This window comes from Tachysurus fulvidraco, chromosome 7 (genome assembly GCF_022655615.1).
Source record: "Tachysurus fulvidraco isolate hzauxx_2018 chromosome 7, HZAU_PFXX_2.0, whole genome shotgun sequence".
NCBI lineage: Eukaryota > Metazoa > Chordata > Actinopteri > Siluriformes > Bagridae > Tachysurus > Tachysurus fulvidraco.
The window spans coordinates 11,115,672-11,141,781 of record NC_062524.1 but is presented as its reverse complement, the minus strand read 5'-3'; the positions used below and the strand labels follow the sequence as shown (position 1 = coordinate 11,141,781).

At 38.3% G+C, this 26,110-nt stretch overlaps 2 protein-coding genes across 2 annotated transcripts in view; both read left to right on the top strand.

Annotated features, from left to right (window-relative positions):
• The first annotated feature begins 8,597 nt into the window (after positions 1–8,597).
• On the top strand, positions 8,598–10,671 carry LOC125145242 (cortexin domain-containing 1-like). Its single transcript, XM_047816624.1, has one exon. The coding sequence runs from the start codon at positions 9,078–9,080 to the stop codon at positions 9,261–9,263; it is 186 nt and encodes a 61-aa protein (XP_047672580.1). The 5' UTR covers positions 8,598–9,077; the 3' UTR covers positions 9,264–10,671.
• A 2,442-nt stretch (positions 10,672–13,113) lies between these two features.
• The window catches only part of hivep3a (HIVEP zinc finger 3a), a 38,098-nt gene continuing 25,101 nt past the window's right edge, over positions 13,114–26,110 (top strand). The window contains exon 1 of the mRNA XM_027143880.2: positions 13,114–13,330. The gene's annotated coding sequence lies outside the window, so the exon portion shown is untranslated. The remainder of the gene's footprint in view (positions 13,331–26,110) is intronic.

Below are 26,110 nucleotides of genomic sequence, written 5' to 3'. Positions count from 1 at the left end.
TCAGAAGATTTATTCATTATTTATCATTCATGTAACAGTATCCTCTTGTTTAGGAGGCAAAACTTTCTGTAAACTTTTTATTTATTCATTCATTCATTCATTCATTCATTCATTCATTCATTCATGCAGTTAAACCAGTCGCTCTTTCTGAACACACAGTTAAACTAGTCGCTATTTCTGAACACAGTTAAACCAGTCGCTCTTTCTGAACACACAGTTTAACCAGTCACTCTTTCTGAACACGGTTAAACCAGTCGCTCTGTCTGAACACAGTTAAACCAGTCGCTATTTCTAAACACACATTTAAACCAGTCGCTGTTTCTGAACACACAGTTAAACCAGTCGCTGTTTCTGAACACACAGTTAAACCAGTCGCTCTTTCTGAACACACAGTTAAACCAGTCGCTCTTTCTGAACACGGTTAAACCAGTCGCTCTTTCAGAACACAGTTAAACCAGTCACTCTTTCTGAACACACAGTTAAACCAGTTGCTCTTTCGGAACACACAGTTAAACCAGTCACTCTTTCTGAAAACACAGTTAAACCAGTTGCTCTTTCTGAACACACAGTTAAACCAGTCGCTCTTTCGGAACACAGTTAAACCAGTCACTCTGAACATACAGTTGCACCAGTCGCTCTTTCTGAACACAGTTAAACCAGTCGCTCTTTCTGAACACACAGTTAAACCAGTCGCTCTTTCTGAACACAGGTAAACCAGTCACTCTTTCTGAACACACAGTTAAACCAGTCGCTGTTTCTAAAAACACATTTAAACCAGTCGCTCTTTCTGAACACAGTTAAACCAGTCGCTCTTTCTGAACACACAGTTAAACCAGTCGCTTTTTCTAAACACACAGTTAAACCAGTCGCTCTTTCGTTACACAGTTAAACCAGTCGCTCTTTCGGAACACAGTTAAACCAGTCGCTCTTTCGGAACACAGTTAAACCAGTCACTCTGAACATACAGTTGCACCAGTCGCTCTTTCTGAACACAGTTAAACCAGTCGCTCTTTCTGAACACACAGTTAAACCAGTCGCTCTTTCTGAACACGGTTAAACCAGTCGCTCTTTCAGAACACAGTTAAACCAGTCACTCTTTCTGAACACACAGTTAAACCAGTTGCTCTTTCGGAACACACAGTTAAACCAGTCACTCTTTCTGAAAACACAGTTAAACCAGTTGCTCTTTCTGAACACACAGTTAAACCAGTCGCTCTTTCGGAACACAGTTAAACCAGTCACTCTGAACATACAGTTGCACCAGTCGCTCTTTCTGAACACAGTTAAACCAGTCGCTCTTTCTGAACACACAGTTAAACCAGTCGCTCTTTCTGAACACAGGTAAACCAGTCACTCTTTCTGAACACACAGTTAAACCAGTCGCTGTTTCTAAAAACACATTTAAACCAGTCGCTCTTTCTGAACACAGTTAAACCAGTCGCTCTTTCTGAACACACAGTTAAACCAGTCGCTTTTTCTAAACACACAGTTAAACCAGTCGCTCTTTCGTTACACAGTTAAACCAGTCGCTCTTTCGGAACACAGTTAAACCAGTCGCTCTTTCTGAACACAGTTAAACCAGTCACTCTTTCTGAACACAGTTAAACCAGTCGCTATTTCTAAACACACATTTAAACCAGTCACTCTTTCTGAACACACAGTTAATCCAGTCGCTCTTTCTGAACACACAGTTAAACCAGTTGCTCTTTCTGAACACAGTTAAACCAGTCGCTCTTTCTGAACACACAGTTAAACCAGTCGCTCTTTCTGAACACAGTTAAACCGTCGCTCTTTCTGAACACACAGTTAAACCAGTCGCTCTTTCTGAACACAGTTAAACCAGTCGCTCTTTCTGAACACACAGTTAAACCAGTCGCTTTTTCTAAACACACAGTTAAACCAGTCGCTCTTTTGTTACACAGTTAAACCAGTCGCTCTTTCGGAACACAGTTAAACCAGTCGCTCTTTCTGAACACAGTTAAACCAGTCGCTCTTTCTGAACACAGTTAAACCAGTCGCTATTTAAAAAACACACATTTAAACCAGTCACTCTTTCTGAACACACAGTTAATCCAGTCGCTCTTTCTGAACACACAGTTAAACCAGTCGCTCTTTCTGAACACAGTTAAACCAGTCACTCTTTCTGAACACACAGTTAAACCAGTCGCTCTTTCTGAACATAGAGTTAAACCAGTCGCTCTTTCTGAACACCGTTAAACCAGTCACTCTGAACATACAGTTGCACCATTCACTCTTTCTGAACACAGTTAAACCAGTCGCTCTTTCTGAACACAGTTAAACCAGTCGCTCTTTCTGAACACAGTTAAACCAGTCGCTCTTTCTGAACACACAGTTGCACCAGTCGCTCTTTCTGAACACAGTTAAACCAGTCGCTCTTTATGAACACACAGTTAAACCAGTCGCTCTTTCTGAACACAGTTAAACCAGTCGCTCTTTCTGAACACAGTTAAACCAGTCGCTCTTTCTGAACACACAGTTGCACCAGTCGCTCTTTCTGAACACAGTTAAACCAGTCGCTCTTTCTGAACACACAGTTAAACCAGTCGCTCTTTCTGAACACAGTTAAACCAGTCGCTCTTTCTGAACACAGTTAAACCAGTCGCTCTTTCTAAACACACATTTAAACCAGTCACTCTTTCTGAACACACAGTTAAACCAGTCGCTCTTTCTGAACACACAGTTAAACCAGTCGCTCTTTCTGAACACACAGTTAAACCAGTCGCTCTTTCAGAACACAGTTAAACCAGTCACTCTTTCTGAACACACAGTTAAACCAGTTGCTCTTTCGGAACACACAGTTAAACCAGTCACTCTTTCTGAAAACACAGTTAAACCAGTTGCTCTTTCTGAACACACAGTTAAACCAGTCGCTCTTTCGGAACACAGTTAAACCAGTCACTCTGAACATACAGTTGCACCAGTCGCTCTTTCTGAACACAGTTAAACCAGTCGCTCTTTCTGAACACACAGTTAAACCAGTCGCTCTTTCTGAACACAGGTAAACCAGTCACTCTTTCTGAACACACAGTTAAACCAGTCGCTGTTTCTAAAAACACATTTAAACCAGTCGCTCTTTCTGAACACAGTTAAACCAGTCGCTCTTTCTGAACACACAGTTAAACCAGTCGCTTTTTCTAAACACACAGTTAAACCAGTCGCTCTTTCGTTACACAGTTAAACCAGTCGCTCTTTCGGAACACAGTTAAACCAGTCGCTCTTTCTGAACACAGTTAAACCAGTCACTCTTTCTGAACACAGTTAAACCAGTCGCTATTTCTAAACACACATTTAAACCAGTCACTCTTTCTGAACACACAGTTAATCCAGTCGCTCTTTCTGAACACACAGTTAAACCAGTTGCTCTTTCTGAACACAGTTAAACCAGTCGCTCTTTCTGAACACACAGTTAAACCAGTCGCTCTTTCTGAACACAGTTAAACCGTCGCTCTTTCTGAACACACAGTTAAACCAGTCGCTCTTTCTGAACACAGTTAAACCAGTCGCTCTTTCTGAACACACAGTTAAACCAGTCGCTTTTTCTAAACACACAGTTAAACCAGTCGCTCTTTTGTTACACAGTTAAACCAGTCGCTCTTTCGGAACACAGTTAAACCAGTCGCTCTTTCTGAACACAGTTAAACCAGTCGCTCTTTCTGAACACAGTTAAACCAGTCGCTATTTAAAAAACACACATTTAAACCAGTCACTCTTTCTGAACACACAGTTAATCCAGTCGCTCTTTCTGAACACACAGTTAAACCAGTCGCTCTTTCTGAACACAGTTAAACCAGTCACTCTTTCTGAACACACAGTTAAACCAGTCGCTCTTTCTGAACATAGAGTTAAACCAGTCGCTCTTTCTGAACACCGTTAAACCAGTCACTCTGAACATACAGTTGCACCATTCACTCTTTCTGAACACAGTTAAACCAGTCGCTCTTTCTGAACACAGTTAAACCAGTCGCTCTTTCTGAACACAGTTAAACCAGTCGCTCTTTCTGAACACACAGTTGCACCAGTCGCTCTTTCTGAACACAGTTAAACCAGTCGCTCTTTATGAACACACAGTTAAACCAGTCGCTCTTTCTGAACACAGTTAAACCAGTCGCTCTTTCTGAACACAGTTAAACCAGTCGCTCTTTCTGAACACACAGTTGCACCAGTCGCTCTTTCTGAACACAGTTAAACCAGTCGCTCTTTCTGAACACACAGTTAAACCAGTCGCTCTTTCTGAACACAGTTAAACCAGTCGCTCTTTCTGAACACAGTTAAACCAGTCGCTCTTTCTAAACACACATTTAAACCAGTCACTCTTTCTGAACACACAGTTAAACCAGTCGCTCTTTCTGAACACACAGTTAAACCAGTCGCTCTTTCTGAACACACAGTTAAACCAGTCGCTCTTTCTGAACACACAGTTAAACCAGTCGCTCTTTCTGAACACAGTTAAACCAGTCGCTCTTTCTGAACACCGTTAAACCAGTCACTCTGAACATACAGTTACACCAGTCACTCTTTCTGAACACACAGTTAAACCAGTCGCTCTTTCTGAACACACAGTTAAACCAGTCGCTCTTTCTGAACACAGTTAAACCAGTCACTCTTTCTGAACACACAGTTAAACCAGTCGCTCTTTCTGAACACAGTTAAACCAGTCGCTCTTTCTGAACACACAGTTAAACCAGTCGCTCTTTCTGAACACAGTTAAACCAGTCGCTCTTTCTGAACACACAGTTAAACCAGTCGCTCTTTCTGAACACAGGTAAACCAGTCACTCTTTCTGAACACACAGTTAAACCAGTCACTCTTTCTAAACACACATTTAAACCAGTCGCTCTGTCTGAACACAGTTAAACCAGTCGCTCTTTCTGAACACACAGTTAAACCAGTCGCTCTTTCTGAACACAGTTAAACCAGTCGCTCTTTCTGAACACACAGTTAAACCAGTCGCTCTTCCTGAACACAGTTAAACCAGTCGCTCTTTCTGAACACAAAGTTAAACCAGTCGCTCTTTCTGAACACAGGTAAACCAGTCACTCTTTCTGAACACACAGTTAAACCAGTCGCTGTTTCTAAAAACACATTTAAACCAGTTGCTCTTTCTGAACACACAGTTAAACCAGTCGCTCTTTCTGAACACAGGTAAACCAGTCACTCTTTCTGAACACACAGTTAAACCAGTCGCTGTTTCTAAAAACACATTTAAACCAGTCGCTCTTTCTGAACACACAGTTAAACCAGTCGCTGTTTCTGAACACACAGTTAAACCAGTCGCTCTTTCTAAACACACAGTTAAACCAGTCGCTCTTTCTAAACACACAGTTAAACCAGTTGCTCTTTCTAAACACACAGTTAAACCAGTCGCTCTTTCTAAACACACAGTTAAACCAGTCGTTCTTTCTGAACACACTGTTAAACCAGTCGCTCTTTCTGAACACAGTTAAACCAGTCACCCTTTCTGAACACACAGTTATACCAGTCACTCTTAATCCATCCTATTATGTACATTTAAAATTGTTAGTTGATAAAACCATCTCAGATTACTTCAGTATGATCTATTCAATGCTGAAAATAAAGATCAGCCAATTTTTCTGTGGAATATTTGAATAGTTCTTATTCAAAGTCAACATATTTGGTAAGGAGAGGAATGAAAGTCAGTTGTAACGAGACAGATTACGTGTGTATGAACGAGAGGGAGAGAAGTAGAACAGTGAGGTTACATGAGGCTGAGGTTAAGAAGGTTTTATTAACTAACATTTTAAAATAATCATCTAATAATGGATTAAATAATGCCAACTGGTGCAATTTTATCGACAGATATGGTGATTTTTTTTTATAGAGGACTTATTAAAGAATCGCATAGTAAAACGATCCGATCTTTACTGAGACCACCGAGTAGATTGTTATGAATTGATCTGAAATGGTTTCATCAGCTAATGATTGGGACGTTATATTTTATAATGGAGTTTTAAAAATAACAGTGTAACCTCCTTTTTAATATGTAATGATTCTTAAAATGTTAAGCCTTTATTCTCATAAATACTGCGAATTACCACTAATTAAATCCATCCAGCCACATGTACATGACAGAAGCAAATCCATGTTTCCACCCAGATAATGAGTTAATGCTATTTAGAAGGGCAACGTGTAGTCGCACAAAGAGGCATAAGCTTTTACTATAATAGTCTTTGGACACGTTTCAGCTACTGCACCGATGCCCTCGGATCAGTTACTCTCATGGTATTCTTGTACTTCTTTGGCAACATGGAGTGGTATGGGATCCTGGAGCAATAATTAGGAGCAACAGGCATAGAGAGCAAGAAAAGTAGGAAATGAACCTACTGTCTGTTGTTCTAGTTGTCTGTGTTCATGTGCATCATCTAAGCCTCTTCTTTCTGCCTCTAACCGCCTGCTACCGTAAACAGAGCACGTCTGCAAAGCCACATCGAAAGAAGAGAAGCAGATGCTGAAGAGACGTGAGTGACACAGGTGAGTTTATGCTTTAAGTTTGATGAAACCCAGTTCAGGTACAACTAATTTAACCAGTTTAATAGGAAATTACTAAACACATAAGATCTACTTTTAAATGAGCTTAAAGATGATTCTTGCTTTTGATTACTTGTAATTTGGAGACACAGTAAGTAGACATGACTGACTGTGCTCATGGATGCTTTGTTCACCAGCTTCTTCTTGAAAGTACATTTTAAAAGTATTTTGTCTATGATTATTCACTTTAATTCCTTCTTTTTACTCCATTCTTTGTTTTTGGCTTTTGGCTTTTGAATTTAAAATGCATTAGTTTTAGCATTAGCATTACTTTTTTGATAGAATCAATACTTTTTACTATACTTTACTACACTAACTTATTCATAAATGTATTTATTCTGGACATTGTGACTGAAGCATGTGATTAATTTGTAAATCTTAACATTTAAGCAGTATTAATGAGTCATTCATGTTAAAACCTTTATTTTCAATTATTCAGTTTGTAAAAGATCTTTAGTTCCTGATTGGCTCTTGATGAGAATATAAATCAGTGTTTTGCATACATTCTAAATAAATAAATAAATAAATAAATAAATAAATAAATAAATAAATAGAAGGCAGCAGATTAATGATTAATAATATTTACTAATAGCAAGCTTTATTCTCCATAAAGAATGCACACGCAGTAGCCTTGGGTTCTAGGTGATATCGATCTGTTACACGGCACCAGACCTTCAAGTAAATATCACATATTGCCCAATAAAAGTCCCATTTTACTAGAATTATTTTACTAGCCAACTTTATACATCTTCACCCTAATTATAAATAAAATAACAGTTATTTGAGTGATAGATTATCTTATTAAATCTTATTTCTTATTAAGAAAAATTCAACTGAATTTCCTATGAATAAAATGTTATGTAATAAAATGTAACCCTTGTCCAAATACTTGAAGAATTGTTCAGTCTGAAATGGATCGGATCCATTGATTGAAATTACATGTTCAATTATGCAAAGTGGTAAAAGTAGGGATTGCTTTATAATGTTACTATTAAAAAAAACGTTACTCTTTAAATGAACCCTATTAAGATATTCTATAATTATTATCTATAATCTGTTGCTTCCATTTTTATTTGAGCTCCTGATTGGGCTTGGAATAAGTAGACATTTCAGCTAATTACAGAAGAGCAGGATCACTTTCCCGCCTCATCTTGTCCCGGCCTCTAATTTTACATCTGTCCTCCAAACAGCAGTAGTCGATTTGGAACCGTAGACTCTGCGTCCTTCCAGAGTATCTTTGATGAGCAACTTCATTTCCTTCAAGGATCACATTTCTTAGTACCATCTGGTCATTCCTTACACTGTGTCACTGCTTCTTACTCTCTCTGGAGGTGTTGGGGTGTTGGTTGACTTGTTTTGGTGAACTGGATGTTTGCCCTGCCTGAGAACAAAAGGCTACAGGTCTTTGAGCCACTATGCTCATTACTATCCAACCTCCTGTTAAACTATTGATAAGAACTTAAGTGCCACGGGGAGGTCGACCTGCCGTGCTAGTATAGTGAAAAGAAAGACAAGGTGCAGAGTTGTGTTGTGAATATGTATTAAACAACTCTATGGAGGACTGAGGATGTCCAATCATGTGTTGTTGTTTTTTTTGCCGTTCATCTTTATAAACATATAAACAGTATACAAGCCTGCATAAAGTGTGACATGCATACATGGAACATAGACTTGATCAGAATGATGGCAACAGGGAATGAAGACAAATTAAATAATCATGAACCTTTTAAGAACATGTTATGTATCCATTCATCCATTCATTTTTTAGTTTTCACTCTATGGCCAAAAGTATGTGCACCCATGACCATCACACCCATGTGTGCTTCTTTCCCAAACTGTTGCAAAATTTGGAAGTACACAATTGTATAGAATGTCTTCGAATGGTTTAGCATTACAATTTTCTTTTCAATGGAACTAATAGGCCCAAGCCTGTTCCAGCATGACAATAAACCAAGCTCCATTGTAAACATTCTGGCAACATTTACCAAGGGTATATTTTTTCAGTGTGTTGTCTCCTGAATGAAGTCCTTTGCATGGTGTGTGAGACTTGTTAATGTGTTGAATGTATAATTTTCCATTCAATCATCAATGCATCAATGAGTTTTGCTGCTCTCTCACCCAAATTTAACATCATAGATCAATAAAATCCATCCACCCTGCCATCTATTGCCCACATGCCACATAATCACTGTCCATTCCTGTATCTGATCACATACCAATGTCTATGCTTGACATATGTAATAAGAGCCATTGCAAATTTTCATGCAGAAGATCTCACCCAGTGTGTCTTTCTTCACCATAAGTAATGCACAATTATTATTTATATCGAAGACTGTACTGAAAATATTTTTATGATTTCCATATCTATAGGACTTCGGGTTCATCACAGATTAACTGGTATAGCAACAAACAGAAGAAACACCATCTTACAGACCCAAGGGAAGTTAACAACATTGTTTGTGCTACTACAGTGGATGCATAACTGAGATCTTTAGCATCATCACTGCAACATGGACCATCCAGCACAGACACCATCCTGGTCAGAGATTGATGTGGATTTGGGATTTGCACTCTTCTTCCTGTTTCTCCTCTGCCTCTTCTTGGTCATTACAGTTGTACGCTGTGCCCAAACTGTGATTGACCCTTATGGCTCTATTCCCACCTCCACCTATCAGGAGGAGCAAATCACTAACTGACGGTTGCTTTGGCCCATCCCACGTGGTGAATACATTACGGGTGTTGGGCCTGACCTTTTATAAGTTCAAGTTCAACTTTATTTATATAGCACATTTACAAACAGCCACATGGCTGACCAAAGTGCTTCAAAGTGCTTCACAAGGACCATACATTCAAATGTTTTTTTAATAGAGATCATAGTGAAACGAGTACAATGAATTGATTGTGTCCACTCAATATTTTCCATTACAGTGTCAGTATAAAATCTCCAAATTAAAATGTCCACAACTATATATTTCAAAAACCACATGCGAGTGAAAAGTAGCAGGTTCTTTAAGATGCTTACTAAACCAAAACTAAAGGGAAGGGTGTTCTTGCCAAATATCATTTAGTTTTTTACTGTTTGCTGTTCATTTTTCCATATTTAAAACGTTATTTTGTTATAGTTGTAAATTATGTGCCTAATTCTAATTATTAACTGTCATCGATTATAATCCATAAAACATTATTAAGTTTCTTATAATATCATAACAGTCATTAAAAACACCAGCCATTAAAAATAGAAAAAGATATCGATTGGTTCTGAGAAGTAATTTTGCAAAAAAAACATGAAGACTGTTATAAATGATTCATATTTAAGTGATCATTTCCTGGGTACTTTGTGTCTCTGCATCTGGCAAATTTTATGTTTTAATTATTTATGTCACTGTACATAACTTTCATCCATGTAAATAATGTTTAGATTGCAACTTCATGAAAAATGTTGTGAAAATGAAAAGGGAAGGAACATTAAAACCTGGAGTGATGAAAGGAACACTTGTGTAATAGGTAAAAAATAAAGGATAAATAAAATGAGAGAGTGGTCTTAGCTACTAGACCACCAGGAAGACATGACATGGGTGTGGGCCTCAAGTGGCTGGATGTGGTACCCACGAGGGCCTCTAGTAATTTCCGGCAATTAATACATAATTTTAACTAATTCATTAAAGACTTAAAAACAGTCTCACATATCAGCTGCAGAGTCACCAGTTTGCAGTCTGTGTGGAGTTTCCGTGCCTGCAGTATGAAACATCTAAGGTGTTGCCAAGTCTGTTCCTCTGTCCTAAGTCTGTCCCCATGTCTATTTTGTGTTCTTACGGTGTCCTTGGGACTGTTGTTGTGTTCATAATGTGTCTCCAGCTCTGTTGTTGTCTCCTCCAGGTTTCCCCCGCTCTGTTTTTGTGTTTTTTGGGTTGTGTCCTCAGGACTGATTTTGTGTCCTTTAGCTGTCTCCAGGTCTGTTTTTTTTTTTTTCCTTAGGGTGTTCCAAGGTCTGTAGTTGTGTCCTTAGGGTGCCCCAAAATCTGTTTTTGTGTCTTTAGACTGATCCCAGGTCTGTTTTTGTGTCCTTAAAGTGTCCCTGGTTCTGTTGTTGTATTTTCAAGGTGTTCCCCGTTTTTTTTTTTTTTTTTACACTTTCTTTTCCTAAAAGTGTCCTACACTTTCTGTGTCCTTATGGTGTCCTCAGATGTGTTTTTGTGTCCTTATGGTGTATTTAGGGGTTTCTCCAGTTTTGTTTTTATTTGCCTTAATGGTATCCTTAGGTTTGTTTTTGTGTCCTTCGGGTGTCCCCAAGTCTGTTTTTGTGTCCTTATAATGTCCCCAGGCATTTGTTATGTCCTTAGGCTGTTCTCAGGTCTGTTTTGTATCTTGAGGGTGTCTTCAAGAATTATTTTGTGCTATATGGTGTTCCCAGGTCTCTAGGTGTCCACAGGTATTCTGACAATTCTGACAATACATGCTTGCCTGAAGCATGCAGAACTGTTCTTAAAAATCTTTATATAAAGCATTTCCTTTCACTGATGCAAAAGCGTGACACAACCTGTTATTTAGTCTGTGCTGTATATATCCAGTCATGGTTGATGATGTCACAAATATGCAAAAAAAGTATGATTAAGCCAAGGTTTAGTAATATACAGCATGAGTGTATAAGCATGAAAGACTCTATTGGTCCAAATAATATAGACCGATCGTAAGGATGCAAGATTAAAATAAAAAGTCAACTTTGAAGTTGTATTAATAAAATAAATATCGTAAACCAATGCGAAGATTGTGCAATTAATAAGTAGATTTGGTTTAGTTTGTTTCTAAAGCTGTAGGCATAAATGTACAAATAAAAAATTCTCAGAACAATTATTTTAGCTGATAATAAAATAACATTAATTCAAACTATTTTGAAGAAAGTTGATGAAGGAGGATTTCACATGATCTGTCCATTATTAGTTGTCCTGTCTACTGATCTTTCCCATAATCACTACTTATATAAGACAATGAAATCAAATTATAACTAAAGTTATAGGTCTTGGATCCATTCACTTAACTTGTCACTTAACACAATGTCTGTAGCTGTTTTTTTTTCTGCAATTACTTTATATTGTTTGCTAAAACTACACATATGTTTCTGCAAAAAGGGTACACAGAGTTACAGTACTGAATGTGATTGAAAAACACTGATTGGTGGATACATTTGAACAAATTGATTGACTTTATATAGTATAAACAATATAAACTATTAACCTTTAAAAAAACTGTTGGGCATTTTTCTCAAATACTTTTAAAAAAAATCTTCAATCCATTTGAATGTTCTGAATGCATTCAGTGTGAAAAAAAATGTCAAAATCTAATTTACTTTTTTAAAATCTGAAGGTTTTTTATGCTATTTTTATCCTGAAATTTCATTGTGAAAAATGAATTTATTCATCTTTAGCAACTGCTTTATTCTAGTCAGGGACACGCGGCTGCAATGTTTGCACATGTCCGTTCACACAGTCATTCACAACGAGAGACAGTTACATCTTACAAAACTGCTACTTATCTACTTAGCTAAGATTCCATAAAAATGGAAAACCTGGAAAAAATCACATGAACATAGGAAGAATATAAGAAACTCTGCAGAGACAATACACTAAGGCAGCAATGCTAGCCACTCTAGCATCATGCCACCACTCATTTTACACCCCTCCTTCTACCTTCTGCGTATTAAATTTGTATGAAACATCTATATGTACTGTTAATCTCACAGTGTACCTTCTACTTACTCTACGTTCCTTTCTACTCCTGCTTGCCATACTGAGACTTCAAGGCCATGGTCAAGGCCACCTGTTCATCCTATCTTCATCCTGAATGACAAATGGATGGCAGATAGAATCGTATAGACACATGTTCAACCAGAATAGCAGATAGAACCTTGTAATACTGATATATTGAAAACGAAAAAAATCAATCAACACCTAGCTTTAGTACAGTGGCATACACAGTGGCCTAACATTACATTCAGGGTTGGTGCGAAAGTGCTCACACCCCCAAGCCCTGCCTAGACATGCCCCTACACTCACGTCTAACCTCACACTGTGAGTTTTACATGTGTGCACATAGTGTTTCCAGCTATCTTAATAAATTCTTGTGGTGATTTAAAAAAGGCAAGCACAGAATTTTGGGTGTTTTTGAGCAGATGTTAGTGACTGTCCTGCACTTGATAAGCTTATTGATTAGCAAATTTTTCCTGGAGAAAATAAATAAATAAATAAATAAATAAATAAATAAATAACAATCTGCTTCAGAAATGCTTCAGATAGTCACACAGCACTGACAGATGATCATACAGCAAAACAGTACACACAATGAGACCTGATTTGACCTTACACTCAAGCGCGCGCACACACATTCATATATATATATATATATATATATATATATATATATATATATATATATATATACACACACACACACACACACACACACACACACACACACACACACACACACACATACGAGTGCGCACCCACGCACAAAATTGCCCTGACAGCCAGTGCACACAGGGGGCGTATTTTCCCCAGTCTCGAGTTTGCCAGCAGAGCTGAGTGAGATTGCAGCTCTGCTTACTGTGCCAATAAAGAAGACAGGAGGTTGGAGGCATGGCCGACCATCCTCTACAACTGCTTCCCCGGGCTCTGACTTTGACCTAAATGCAGTAATGCACAGGTATTGCGAGACAGACAGACAGGCAGACAGACAGTACATCTCCAGGGAGCACACGCGCTTTCAGGTACCGTTTTTTGAATTACTGCTTGTCTAAAGGTGGCTCACACAATGTACTGCGGATAGTTCAGATCGGACCGTCCCGCATAGAAGCTATCCAAAGGGACTCATTTCCTTTGACCTGAATGCATGCTGCATTATTTACAACAGTTAAGTCACTCAGACAGTTAGATTGCTGTCACTATTTGCTCTGCGCACAACATCAGCACGAGCAGTTTTGGAGCAAAAGAGGGAAAAGAGATGATCGGGTTCATTGTGTAGCTCAGAACTTCCTGAACGAATCTGACAAGCAATCCTTACTCATGTCTTGATGCAAGTGTTCATCATTTGTAAAAACAATATCGTAATGATTAGAGGCGCGTGAACGCGTTGTTTCGAAACAAAGGACATTATTGCGTCACAGTCATTTAACGGGAAAGAGATAAAACAGTGCGCATGGAACGAGGAGAGGAGTGAGATGTGGAAGAGGATGCTGATGGGGTGTAATGATGGGGGTGGTGGTGGTGGGGTGCTGCTTTTTTCAGCTAGGTGTTGCGGGATCCAGCCGCGGGGCAACATGATCTCATGTCGCATTGTTCGCGCGAACCGAAATGATCAATAGCGTTACATAAGCGCACGGGGTTCGGGTTAAAAAAGCAGGGATTGATCTATGGATACTGTAATATGGTTATGTCACGTGTGCATCCGGTCCAGCACATGCGGGTGCATCACTGTTTCTTTTTTACAGCCTCTTTGTTACACTAGACAACACTTTTTATTGGCCAGATTTAGCAGAAAATAAAAAGGAGTGCTGCTTCTGCCTTCATGCAATCAATCGTTTGTGTTCCTGTGCTGTGGATGCGTAAACTCATTAATACTGATGCTTCAGTTGTTCTAATACCTATTGGTCGCGTGTCCTTACAAGAAGAAGAAGAAGAAGAAAAAAGCACACAGTAGTGATCCCTTGTGAACAAAATCCCAGCTTGGTCTGAGTAGCTAGCAAGCAGCTGCTGAAACACACAGCTGGTTAAGTGATTTTTCCAGGTTTCCTGACTGCACTAAATGAATCAATAAATGTTTGAGATTTTATAGTGACCTCGGTGCATTAGGAGCAGTTATCCAAAAGCTGTTTTCATCTACCAGGACTCAAAGATGGCTACCAGTTTGACCAGGTTTGGCAACTGGCAGCCGAACAGATGAAAGTGTTATGGAGGATGTTTGTGAAGTTTGATTTTAATGCTTCAGTCATGCTGCTTTGTTGCCTACGGGGTCCTTTACACCTAAGCTTACACACAGATATTAATGTTGCTCAAACAGTCCCTTGTAAAGATACACTTTTAGAAGTCCTTGTCACTGGCGATGGCTCTTCTGTATCTTTATTGCATTAAATTGCATGGCTATAGTTCACCTTTAAAATGATTTCATCTGATTTCATTTTTAATCTGAACTTAATGAGGCTGGTTTTTAAGAGTGGAGCTTTAAACATACATTACATACACCTTTCTAGGTAAAAGATACACACAAAAGGTACAAAACGTGTACTTGGTGGTTGTACCGTGATGATACGGGAAGGAAAATTTAGTTTAGTCCTTTTTTTCTGAGTGTGTAGAAAAGACACATGGGCGAAGTCTGGTTTGAACGTTTTTCAGGATGAGTGTTCAGTAAGCTGTCACCTAGAAGGAAAGCGAGACGGAGGGTAAGTCAGGACAAATAGGGCACTAGTTCCGAAATCTTAGCAGAGGCTAACAGCAAGCTGGACGTGGTTGACATTTCTCATTTCCACACAGGTATTATTAGTACGGTGTCAGATAAAGATGCATCATTTTCCATTGTACAATATGGTGCTTTTGTAAATACATCAATACAGATGACGTTTATTACAGGATTACAAAAAAACAGTTGTAAATCATTAATAGAGTTTAGGTACAATATCTGGTAATAAATTAAGAGTACTATAAAAATCAAACCTTTTCTTTGTTAGATTTGTGCCTGATATTGCAGTTGACAATAAAAGAGTCTTGCTCCAGGACCCAGCTGTTGCAGCTTGGTGTTGCTGGGATTTGAATTCATGATCTTCTGATCAGTAACGTACTGAACCACAACTGCCTCTTTATAGGAAAAGATAGAAAACGCATTTATTTTCTTTAATGTATATAGTCAAATTTGTAACCCCTTATTTTTAACATTGAATATTGTGGTCTCTTTGGTTGGTAATGAAACCATTTGGTTGGTATGGTTAGAAGCTGGTAATTATTAAGTACTGATCACATTAACTGTTTGCCTTGCTATTTTCTTACTGGTGTAAAAAAAGAAAAAGAAAAACAGCTAGCTAATGCCATCTGTACATCCACTGCCAAAATCATATTAACAAAAAACATAGACTCTGTTGTACTGTGTCGATTAGTTAATGTATCAGTAAGTCATGTGTAAAAAACAGTTTTATTGTTGAAGCTGTTTTCTACTGATGAACCTCCAGGGTTGGAGGTTGAATTCCCACCTTCACCCTGTGTATGTTTGGAGTTTACCTCACTGTGCTTTGTTGCTTTCCTCTGGGTTCTCTGGTTTCCTCCCTCAGTCCAAAGACATGCGTTGGTATAGGCTCCGGCTTCCACACATCCCTGTGTAGGGTAAATAAAGAAAACGGATGGGATATTTGTGCTAACATTCTATTTTCCCTTACAGTCTATTAGCAATAGGCTTTAATGATCAATCTTTTAGAAAAGTTATCTTTAAAAGTTTGCACGAGACAAACCAAACCAACGATCCTAATTTCATAAACACTTTGTACACATGTGAGTATGTTGATGAATGCCAGTTACACATTAGATACACATTACAGTAAGCAGGCTGGCTATATATTATTTAAGACTGTAACAACTCATAGAAAAAGCCAGAGTTGAGAAAGGGTGAATTATATGTAAGTAAAACATAATGAACTTTTGCCACAACATGCCGATTATCTGCACACCAGTACCAGTAATGCAGCTGTGCATCATAGCAAGTCATGCAACCTGTGTGTATCTTATGTGTCAAAGTCGAGCAGCACATTAGGGAGTATATGGCACAATGCAACATGAGAGATATCAGATCAGTCACTTAGTGCTGGCTGTAATACATTGTAACACAGCATCAAAAGATGATGATGACGAAGATGATGATGATGATGATGATGTGGCAAACAGAACCAATTAACTCCTTGTATTGTTAAATAACTGGTTTTATTTGTCTTCATTTAGGGACCATGGATATGTTTGCTCTTTTTTTGTTATGTTTCTCTTGTTTATTATTTCGTCAGTTATTTCCATTCTAATTAAATACCCTGGTATAAGAGTGCAATGCGAAAGATTTATACATATAGCCGACGACTTGAGGTTTATATTAGTTGGTCTTCTTATGCGTAATTTTACACACAGTCAGCAGCATGAGTAGGATACGTTTTTCTAGAAATGTTTAGAAATGCATGCTTAAATATTCGCACGAATAAATCTCTTCAGATCTAGCTTGATATGACACCCAGTGTTACACATCTGATAAGATTTTTGCCCTGTAATATTGAGCTGCTTTCCAATTTGTATTAGAAGGCTGCAGCTCCTTGTGCCACTCACATGGGAGATTACTGTTTCAGATGTTCTCAGACCCACCCATATAATAGCATTATCTAATGCACATGCTGTCTCATAACACATGCTATACATCCACACTAGAAGAGAAGCCTCTTTTTGCAAGTCACTATAAAATATTACAGCCTTGCTTAACATCTAACATGGCAGGAAAACATGGTTATGAGTTTGTTTTTAATCTTACAATGTGCCATGTTGGCCTACAACCCCAAACCCCTATATAATATAGAGGTTGTATTTAAATAAATAAATAAATAAATAAATAAATAAATAAATAAATAAATAAATGACTGTGTGTGTGTGTGTGTGTGTGTGTGTGTGTGTGTGTGTGTGGTGGGGTGGGGTGGGGGGTTTGGCAATTTCCTAGTGTCTTCCACAAAAGCCAGTGGTTGTATTTGTCTCATGTTGTTTCATCAGAGATTTCCCTATTGCCTATAGCTTTGTAAACCCAGCTCCATTTTTCATGCCAAATACGTGACTTGTTATTGCGTCCATTGAGCAAGAAAATGTGGTGTGTCAAGTTCTACAAGCCAGTTGAACATTCTGCTGAGACGTCACCTGAATAAACACTTCCACTCCCTGTCTTAAGCTCTTTCAGGTATTTCCCTTAGTCGGTGGATTTATTTGTGCACAACTGGAAATGCTAAACACATTAACAAACCAAAAACACAACAATAAATGCACAGCAACATAAAGCAGAAACGGTAGAATCTTATTAAATGTCATGCGTGTTGCTGATCGGCTGCAGCATACAACGTTTTAGGAGACCGAAATAAATAGGATGTTTTTTTTTTGTTATCTTACAAGATATTATTATGAGGATGTGAACAATTAAATCCAATTGAAAAGAAAGAAAAAAGAATAACTAATAATATAATAACAGAACAAGCATGTGATGTTTATTACGGACCGGTATTTCAGTTTTGACTTAATGTTCATGTGTTTTCTGGTTATCTCTTTGTTTTTAAAATTTACTGATATGTTTTTGGTTGTATTATTGTGTTTTCTGAACTGTTTGTGTTTTTGTAGCCTTTTTGGTTTTTTGAGATGTTTAGTGAAAATCTGTGAGGTAAATTGTTGGCTAGTGTCCTGAAAATCAATAGATGATACATGTGAAATATACAGATTTGTCTGTAAAGGTTTGTATGGGAGCTGTAATGAGAGTATTCGTATGATAAGGGCTCAAAAACGATGCGTTGAATTGAGATACGCCTCAATTTTAATATTTTACATTGTTTGCAGATTGATGTGCCTATAATAGAAGTCAGTAGTGGGATGTAACACACTGAACTGAAGGCTGAAGGATATTCGAGTTTGGAGTAAAGGTTTAAATCATTTATGAAAGTATTATGTGCATGATTTTATAGTCAATTTATGTTTTCAGATATAAATAGATGCAAAATATTGCATTGCTACTGCACCCACCTACACCCACCTACACACACACACACACGCACACACCCACCTACAAACACACGCACACACACACACACACACACACACACACACACACACACACACACACACACACACACACACACACACACACACACACACACACACACACACACACACACAGGTGAATATTTAGGGCTATACCACAATTAAATGCTTGTGATTTTGATGCATTCTGATGCACTCTAGACTTTCAGACCCTAACAGACGACTTCCTTTCACATAATGTCCTTACATATAGCCTCACTATATTATCTAATGTTGTGGCAATAGTTTCAATTTGCTTTTTCAAATATAACAGCTATTTTTGACTGTTCACTGCCTATTGAAGCACAGGAAGTAGTTATTAGCAAACAAAACCAATCTTCAATAATGACAAATATGACCCATAATTCACAGTGAAGAAAATTATATGGTAGAGTGTAATAACGGTGGAAAGAAAATGAATTAAGGTATATTTTTCTCCAAAGTGGTCCCTGGAGATCACAGGGACATTTTTCCTTTAAAAACACTCTTTGGTTTTTACGGTCGTCGGCTTTTGGCCAGCATGGACGTTGTCAGCACTGAAACTGTAAGATTGATAGACATGAAGTGAATTCTTGTAGGACTAGTAACAGAGCTATTTTTAGTAATGCAACCTACAATTAGTACTTTGTATTACATTATTAGAAACACTCCCTAATAATCCTAAATATCTCAAACCTGACACTGATCCTCAACCATCATTCCCGTAACTCTGTGGAACCCAACACCCCTCTTTGTTAGGAGTGTTCTGCCAGGATACGATTTAACTTACAGTGCCTTTTTGCTCTGAGGTACTTAAGACAATCCTTCTGTAATCACCCTTAAAGTCTTTGCCGTTAGCCCAGGGGAATAAAGCCTTGATTGTAAAACTGATAGGCCCCGAGCCCAAACGGCACTCTGATTGAGTGTCATCAGAGCCAGAATGGAGTTTGATTTCTGCACACTTAATATGAGTAATACGAGCACAACACTGTGGGAATTAAATCTGTTCCATTCCAATAAATAAGAGTGTTTTAACTTTCAGGTCCAAATTTGCTGGTTTCTTTGGCACATTTTCGAATGGTACTGGAGCTCTGAGATCATGACGCATCATGAAAGCTCCACGATGAATTACAGACTGTGACTTTACACAAGCTTAGAACTCTTTCCAAATTTTACAGCTGGTCCGTTTTAGGTTTCCAGTCCAGGTATAATGCAGCTGAGTAAGCTGACTGGTCTCTCAGTAGATGGCTATAATCAAGAAGTAGTAATAAATACAATAGTAGTACATTCATTCAACAGCAACAACAACACTACGTCTCCCACAACCACCAGCAAGAAGACTTTAAATCTCTTGTCTCGTCCTTCTTTGCTTACCAATATTCATGAAACTGACAGCGGAAAAATTAGATTCATTTATTCATTTAGCTTCACTAAACACTTTTTCCTGGTCTGGGTCATCCAGTATCCTGAGTCTATCCCAGGCACACAGGTGGAGATGAATTGGGAATACAGATTAGGTTCTTTTAGACATTTCATTGCCTTATTGAACATTTTTGTTACATATTTATGAGGTAATAACCTTGAATGTAAATGAAAGTTTTGTGGTATAATAAATAATAAATGACAAAACATGGAGACAATGATAAATAATGCTCATATTGAAAGAGAAAATAGGCTAAACTCAGAGATCCTGTTAAACAACACTGATTCCTTCTGATTCAGAGGAGTGAGCTAGCATGATTTTATTTACTTAAGCCGAGATTTCCCAGTGAACCAGGGCAGTATTAGGAAACATATTCAGATTGTACCTGGTGTTAAAACGCAAACACATAGTATGAAAACAGCTATAGATTTCTCATTCATTTGGGACTGCTACAGTCATATCAGCAGATTGCCTCCAAAAATATGGTTAAACATTAGTTACAGATGTAACTGGTGTTATTGTGGATAACAGCCAGGGGTAGTGAGAATCACTTGGAAATGCCACTGTCGTAAAGGCATTTATTCTTGAACCTTCTCAGGTTAGCACTGGGACTGAAGGCTTTTCTAAAAGCACATATGTAATTAGCATTCTGTTTCACCTTTCCTAACTCCCATGGGTGGTACATAATGGCTGGATAACATATGCCAACAAGGTCAGGAGGAGTAAGAGTCACCTTAGGTTGAATCAGAATGGAGATCAGAGATGTCCACTGCACTCACCCCTGGGATGGGTAATGGTCACATAGTATAACCTAGAAAGGAAATGGATAAAGTTAGTCATGATAGGTGTTAATAGACATGTTAATAATGTTCCAGTGGGCTTTCCACAATGACACAAGAATAGTTGGTCAGAGAATTAAATGTTCACTCTCCAAGGTCAATATCACAATAGTGTGTATACCTGTTGCTGCAAGGAATAAGGGTTCACTTTCATGGAACACTTCCACTGACTGATGAATTGAATGAACGAATTTTGGGCATGGAAGCCTTCATTATCACCACAAATACATTACAGCACAGTGGAATTCTCTTCTTCACATATTCCAACTGAGGAGGTTGGTGTTGGAGCACAGGGGCAGCTATGATATAGCACCACTGGAGCAGAGTGGATTAAGGGCCTTGCTCATGGGCCCAACAGTGGCAGCTTGGCAGTGCTGTGGCTTGAACCCTGATCCTCCAATCAACATCCCAGAGCCTTGACCTTTTGATCCTTCATTGCCCCAATTTGCAGCCAAAGACAGCCATAAGGTTTCCCCAGTGTTTGAGAAAATAACCACCAAAGAATACAAGGGGACTGTGACCAAAGGAAGCAGTTTTTTGAACTAGGCCTTAAAAATATTTTGGTTTGCAGTTAAAAAAAAAGGGTCGGTAGGTAGGTCTATATTATTTTTTTCAAGTTCCAATGTAAAAAAAGTACAATTTTGGTGATTGTGATTATGTAGGTATGAATTTAAACAAATTAGCATATTGTGACATCACTGACTGGGTCTTCAACCCGTGCCTTCGGGCGCATCATTGCAAACCTCATTTTGATGCTGGGCACAGTTTTTCCAGAACTTTGTGCCAAGTTAAAGCGGTGTCGAGCTGTTTTAATGAATTTTTTAGATGTATTATGGTGCCCGAACCTGTATGACTTTGAACGGTGACCGCGGACATTTTGTTTACTGCAGCTGCAACCATCATTACCAAGTGCGAACCGCTGACTCTGACAGTGAATGAGAGTATGAGACGAAGCGAACGCACAGGCCATAGTGTGACATCCGGTAACCAATAGTGTAAACATAGATGACGTCACGGGTTTTTATTTAAAAGAAAGAACGTAGTCTTCGTTTGTACGTAGGAATAGGCAATTTATATATTTACAATACTTACTAAAATATAATTATTATTATTTTATTGCATTTGTATTAGTTGTTTGAAGAGTAAAAAAAAAATTGGTCGGTCTTAACGCATATTTACAACCGGCAAGTCGGTCAGACACAGGGAGCCACAAAATCCTTTTGACATCTAAAATGAAGATAACACTGTATATATCATTTTTTACCTTTATGGAAAGTATAGAAAAAACTGTAGTGTTTTGCATTTATGAAATCAATGAACTGCTACCAAGTAAATGAAATTTTATTTCTGCAGGCAAACAAAAATATTTTGAACAGTTTGAACTAACCTTAAGGAAAAAGACGCTGGGTTGAAGGTTACTTTCAAATAAAATGTTCAATGTCAAATTGAGTAATCTTCGTATTCATGACCAGGCTCTCAAGTTTTGAAGACAGGCAAGCGTCTTCAAAACATTTTTTCCAATTTTTTTCATTAGTTGCGTTAAATCTTTCTCAGATAGTGCTATTTTCTGATTGGGTATTGTGTAGCCTCTTTATTTGATTGGCTGACAAGTGTCAGGCTCGACTAAGAACTGAGACGCGCTTATTCCTGCCCGGTTCCATAGAGACAGCGGTGCGGACAGATACTGTGCAGTTTGGGCGCTGCGGCTTATTAAATATATGATAGTCAAAAAGTTTTTCTGCATGAGAAATACAATGTGTGGTGGGAGAGCGCGACAAAAGACAGAAATGCGTGACTGTCACTCTGAAATGCGTGACACTTGACAGCGCTGCATGACATTGAAATTTTAACTTGCTGGCTGCAGCAAACCAAAAATGCGTCCGCTTCTGCGTGTCGGATTTTGCAAGTCGGCAGTTATGACGCATATTTTGAGAGACAAAAAAATTAAACACGGTTTATTTTAATGTTACAAGAGCATCATAATCTTAGAATTTAGAATGACATTTAAAAAAAAAAACTAACTAAAATAAAATAAATTTAAATTAAATATTTATTTTCCAAATCTACAGGGAGCCGCAGCAGAGGGATGAAAGAGCGACTTGCAGCTCCGGAGCCGCGGGTTGCCGACCCCTGGTCTAGAGAAACCTTAAAGGGCTTCAGAACAGGGATACTACCACACCAGGCTATTGGGGAAATATGGCAGATAAAGTTGTGACATTTTCATTAAAAAGGATGTCACAAGCATTTGAGACCCCATAGAAATGCCACCTACTGTGTTCTTATGCAGCCACATACACTTTTAGCATAGATATGGACTTGCCACTGTCTAGCATAACTGAATAAAAGTATTTGGGGTATTGGGCAAAGCACTGGACCCAGTCTGTGGGTACACAACCGCTAACAGTTTCCACCAGCTTCCATTGGGATTCAATACCCTTGTATTAAGGACTGGTGCATTCCAGAGTGTTTTACAGACTACTAAGTCACAGTCCTTAGTTGTTCATGATTCATGATGAGGCATGGGTGACTTGGCTAAGGGTGCCAGATCTCTCTGTCCATTAGAGACAGCAGACCTGTTTAGAGTGGAAGCTGTAGTAGGAACGTGCCAAGTAGCCATCCCAAAGCCACTCAGACTTTGTGGCCTTGTGAATTCTCAGAATCCCATTGCCTTGTTGGTTGTTGTCACTGAATGTCACAACATGGTCTGAGTGACCAAAATGTGGTGAGGAAAACATCCCTGAAATGGAATTAGGAAGAAACCTAGAGAGGAATTCAAACAGAAATACATCCTCATCTGGATAAGTCCATATAGTGAGATTGCATATAATTCCCTTTAGATAAAAGTACACTATATATATCAAGTGCAGTTGTGTAACCTTTCACTGCCTTTAGCTCTAAACTTATTTCCTTTTCTCTGATGCAGAAATGTGGCAATGGTCGTAGTTACAAATGAATTCGCTCATGTTTGCAGAGCGTGCATTGTAAACTTAAATCAAGCTTATAAGTTTAATGTGCTAATTAAAAATAAATAAATAAATAAAAAAAGGACGAAAAACCGTCTGGTTTTGACAGACGGTTAAAGCAGCCTGTCGGGAATGTTGTTTTTCTGTTTAATGCTCATTAATTTCTATCAAAAACATAAGCCACTGGAAACTAGCCATTACACACAAACACACTTCCTAAGAGTTGTGAGTGCTATTGATTTCACTGAAGAGGTTTTTGGTAGAGTTTCTCATCATCTCTGTTCATGAAATTATAGAACATATGTCTGGTGCCCCTCTGCATTACATCACCTTGCTATCAAGCAGCATGATCTGCTGTTACAGTTGTACCACTAGAAAAACAGAAAATCACTTGATTTATAAAGTTCAACAGTCTTTTATTTTTCTAAACATTTTACTTTTAGGTATATAGAGTGAACATCAGACTTACATTTCACAGGACCGGTTGGATGTAGAGATAAATATTGATATTAATGTTGAGTTAAACCTGGAAAAGAAAATTGTATTTACGAAATCACTGGGTACTGTATACCTGTTTTACAGCCAGCATAGAACAGCAGACCTTACTGTGGTTGGAAACGATGACTTAAGTCCTGTTACTGGATGAATTGCACTGAACAATAGATCAGTGTTTCTTAACCCAGGCACCGTTCATTTTGACTCCTTTTCTTTCATTAACACACCATAAAAAAGTATTTAGTTTTACAGTTTTTCAAATTTGCCTGATTCAGGTATATCGGGAAAAAAACTGGGAAAAAGGCCATGCATAACGTTTCCAGAAGTGTCTAAGGAACATTCTGACCCAAATTTAGGCCTTATTTCCAAAACCTTTGATCCATGTGTACAAAACAAAATAATAATTTTTTTTTTTTAAATCTCCAAATGTCTATCCCATAGTCAATAAATCTGACAGCAAAGCTACCAAACAGGAATAAATTTTCTTTCAAGGGAATGCAAACAATTTGTGCACCAATGATCCTAGCATTCATTTCTCACCTGTATTCCTATCACATTCCTACATCATTGTTCAAACACTGGTTTAAAATAATGACTTATTTGGAATGACTGAATACCTACTGAATACCTACTCATTCATGCATTTATCAGCAGTGCAATACATAAAATCAAGCAGGCATGAAGCAGCAGTATTTCATTTAATGTTTTACATTCATTTAATGTTATCATCAAATATCAGAGATTTCAGAGATTTTGACCATGGTACAGTATGTGTGTTAGTGCCAGATACTCTGGGATTTTTTTCCACACATAACAGTTTCTATAGTTTACTCAGAATGGTGCAATAAAGAAAAAACCTTCAATGGGCAGTAGTTCTGCGGATATAAATGTCTTGTTGATGAGAACGGCTAACAGAGAATGTGGCCAGACTTCTTCAAGATGACAGAAAGGTTACCGTAACCCAGATAACAACTCTGGGCAACTGTGGCAAGAGGATAAGCAGCTCAGAATGCACAACACATTGAACCTTGAGGAGGATGGGCTACGACAGAAGTAGATGACATGAGGTTCCACTCCTGTCAGCCAAGAACCGAAAGCTCAGGCAGCAGTTTCAACAAAACTGGACAGTAGAAGACTGAAAAAATGTAGCCTGGTCTGATGAATCAGGATTTCTGCTTAGGCACACAGAATGTTGATTAAGAATTTGGCAACAATAGAATGCATTCATGGACCCAACCTGCCTTGTGTCAACAGTCCAGGTTGGTGGACGTGGTGTAATGGTGTAGCAAAAGTTTTGTTTAGTTAATACCCACCAATCATTGCTTAAATGCCACGGGCTATTTGAGTATTGTTGCTTCTCATGTGCATCCCTTCATGGCCACAGGTTCCTCATCTTCTAATGGGTACTTCCAGGATGATAATGCACCATGTCACAAAGTAAAAGTGGTTTCACACTGGTTTAATGAGTTCTGTGTTCTTCAGTGGTCTCCTTAGTCAGACCTTCCCAGAATACCTTTGGGATGTGACTGAACAGGAGATTCACAGCAAGATTCACAAAAGTGCTCCTGAAAAATCTGCAGGAATTGTGTGATTCATGTATGATTATGTCACCAATGGAAAAAAAAGAACAATGGTCAAAGGAACATTTCCAATATCTTGTGGAATCCACACCATGAAGAAATTTAGCTGTTTTGGAAGCAAAAATAAGCCGTACCCTTTTCTTTAAAACGTACAACTATATCAATAGCATGGGAGTATTTCCTCTAACTCTTGTAGTGGAAACTCCTCCTTTTCCTAGTTTTGCTGTTTTCAGCACCAAGAACCTTCTGGTAAGAAGATTAGATGTTTTCCCAGAAGCTCAGTGAGTGACAGTAAGGCTGTGTTTGATCATTAAAAAGAGGAACGAGATGGTCAGCCTTCTGTATGAGTTTTACTGGAAGTAAAATGACTCATACGTTATGAAAGTTTGTTAAGGGGTAACATTAAGTTTTCTTTAACTACAGCTTC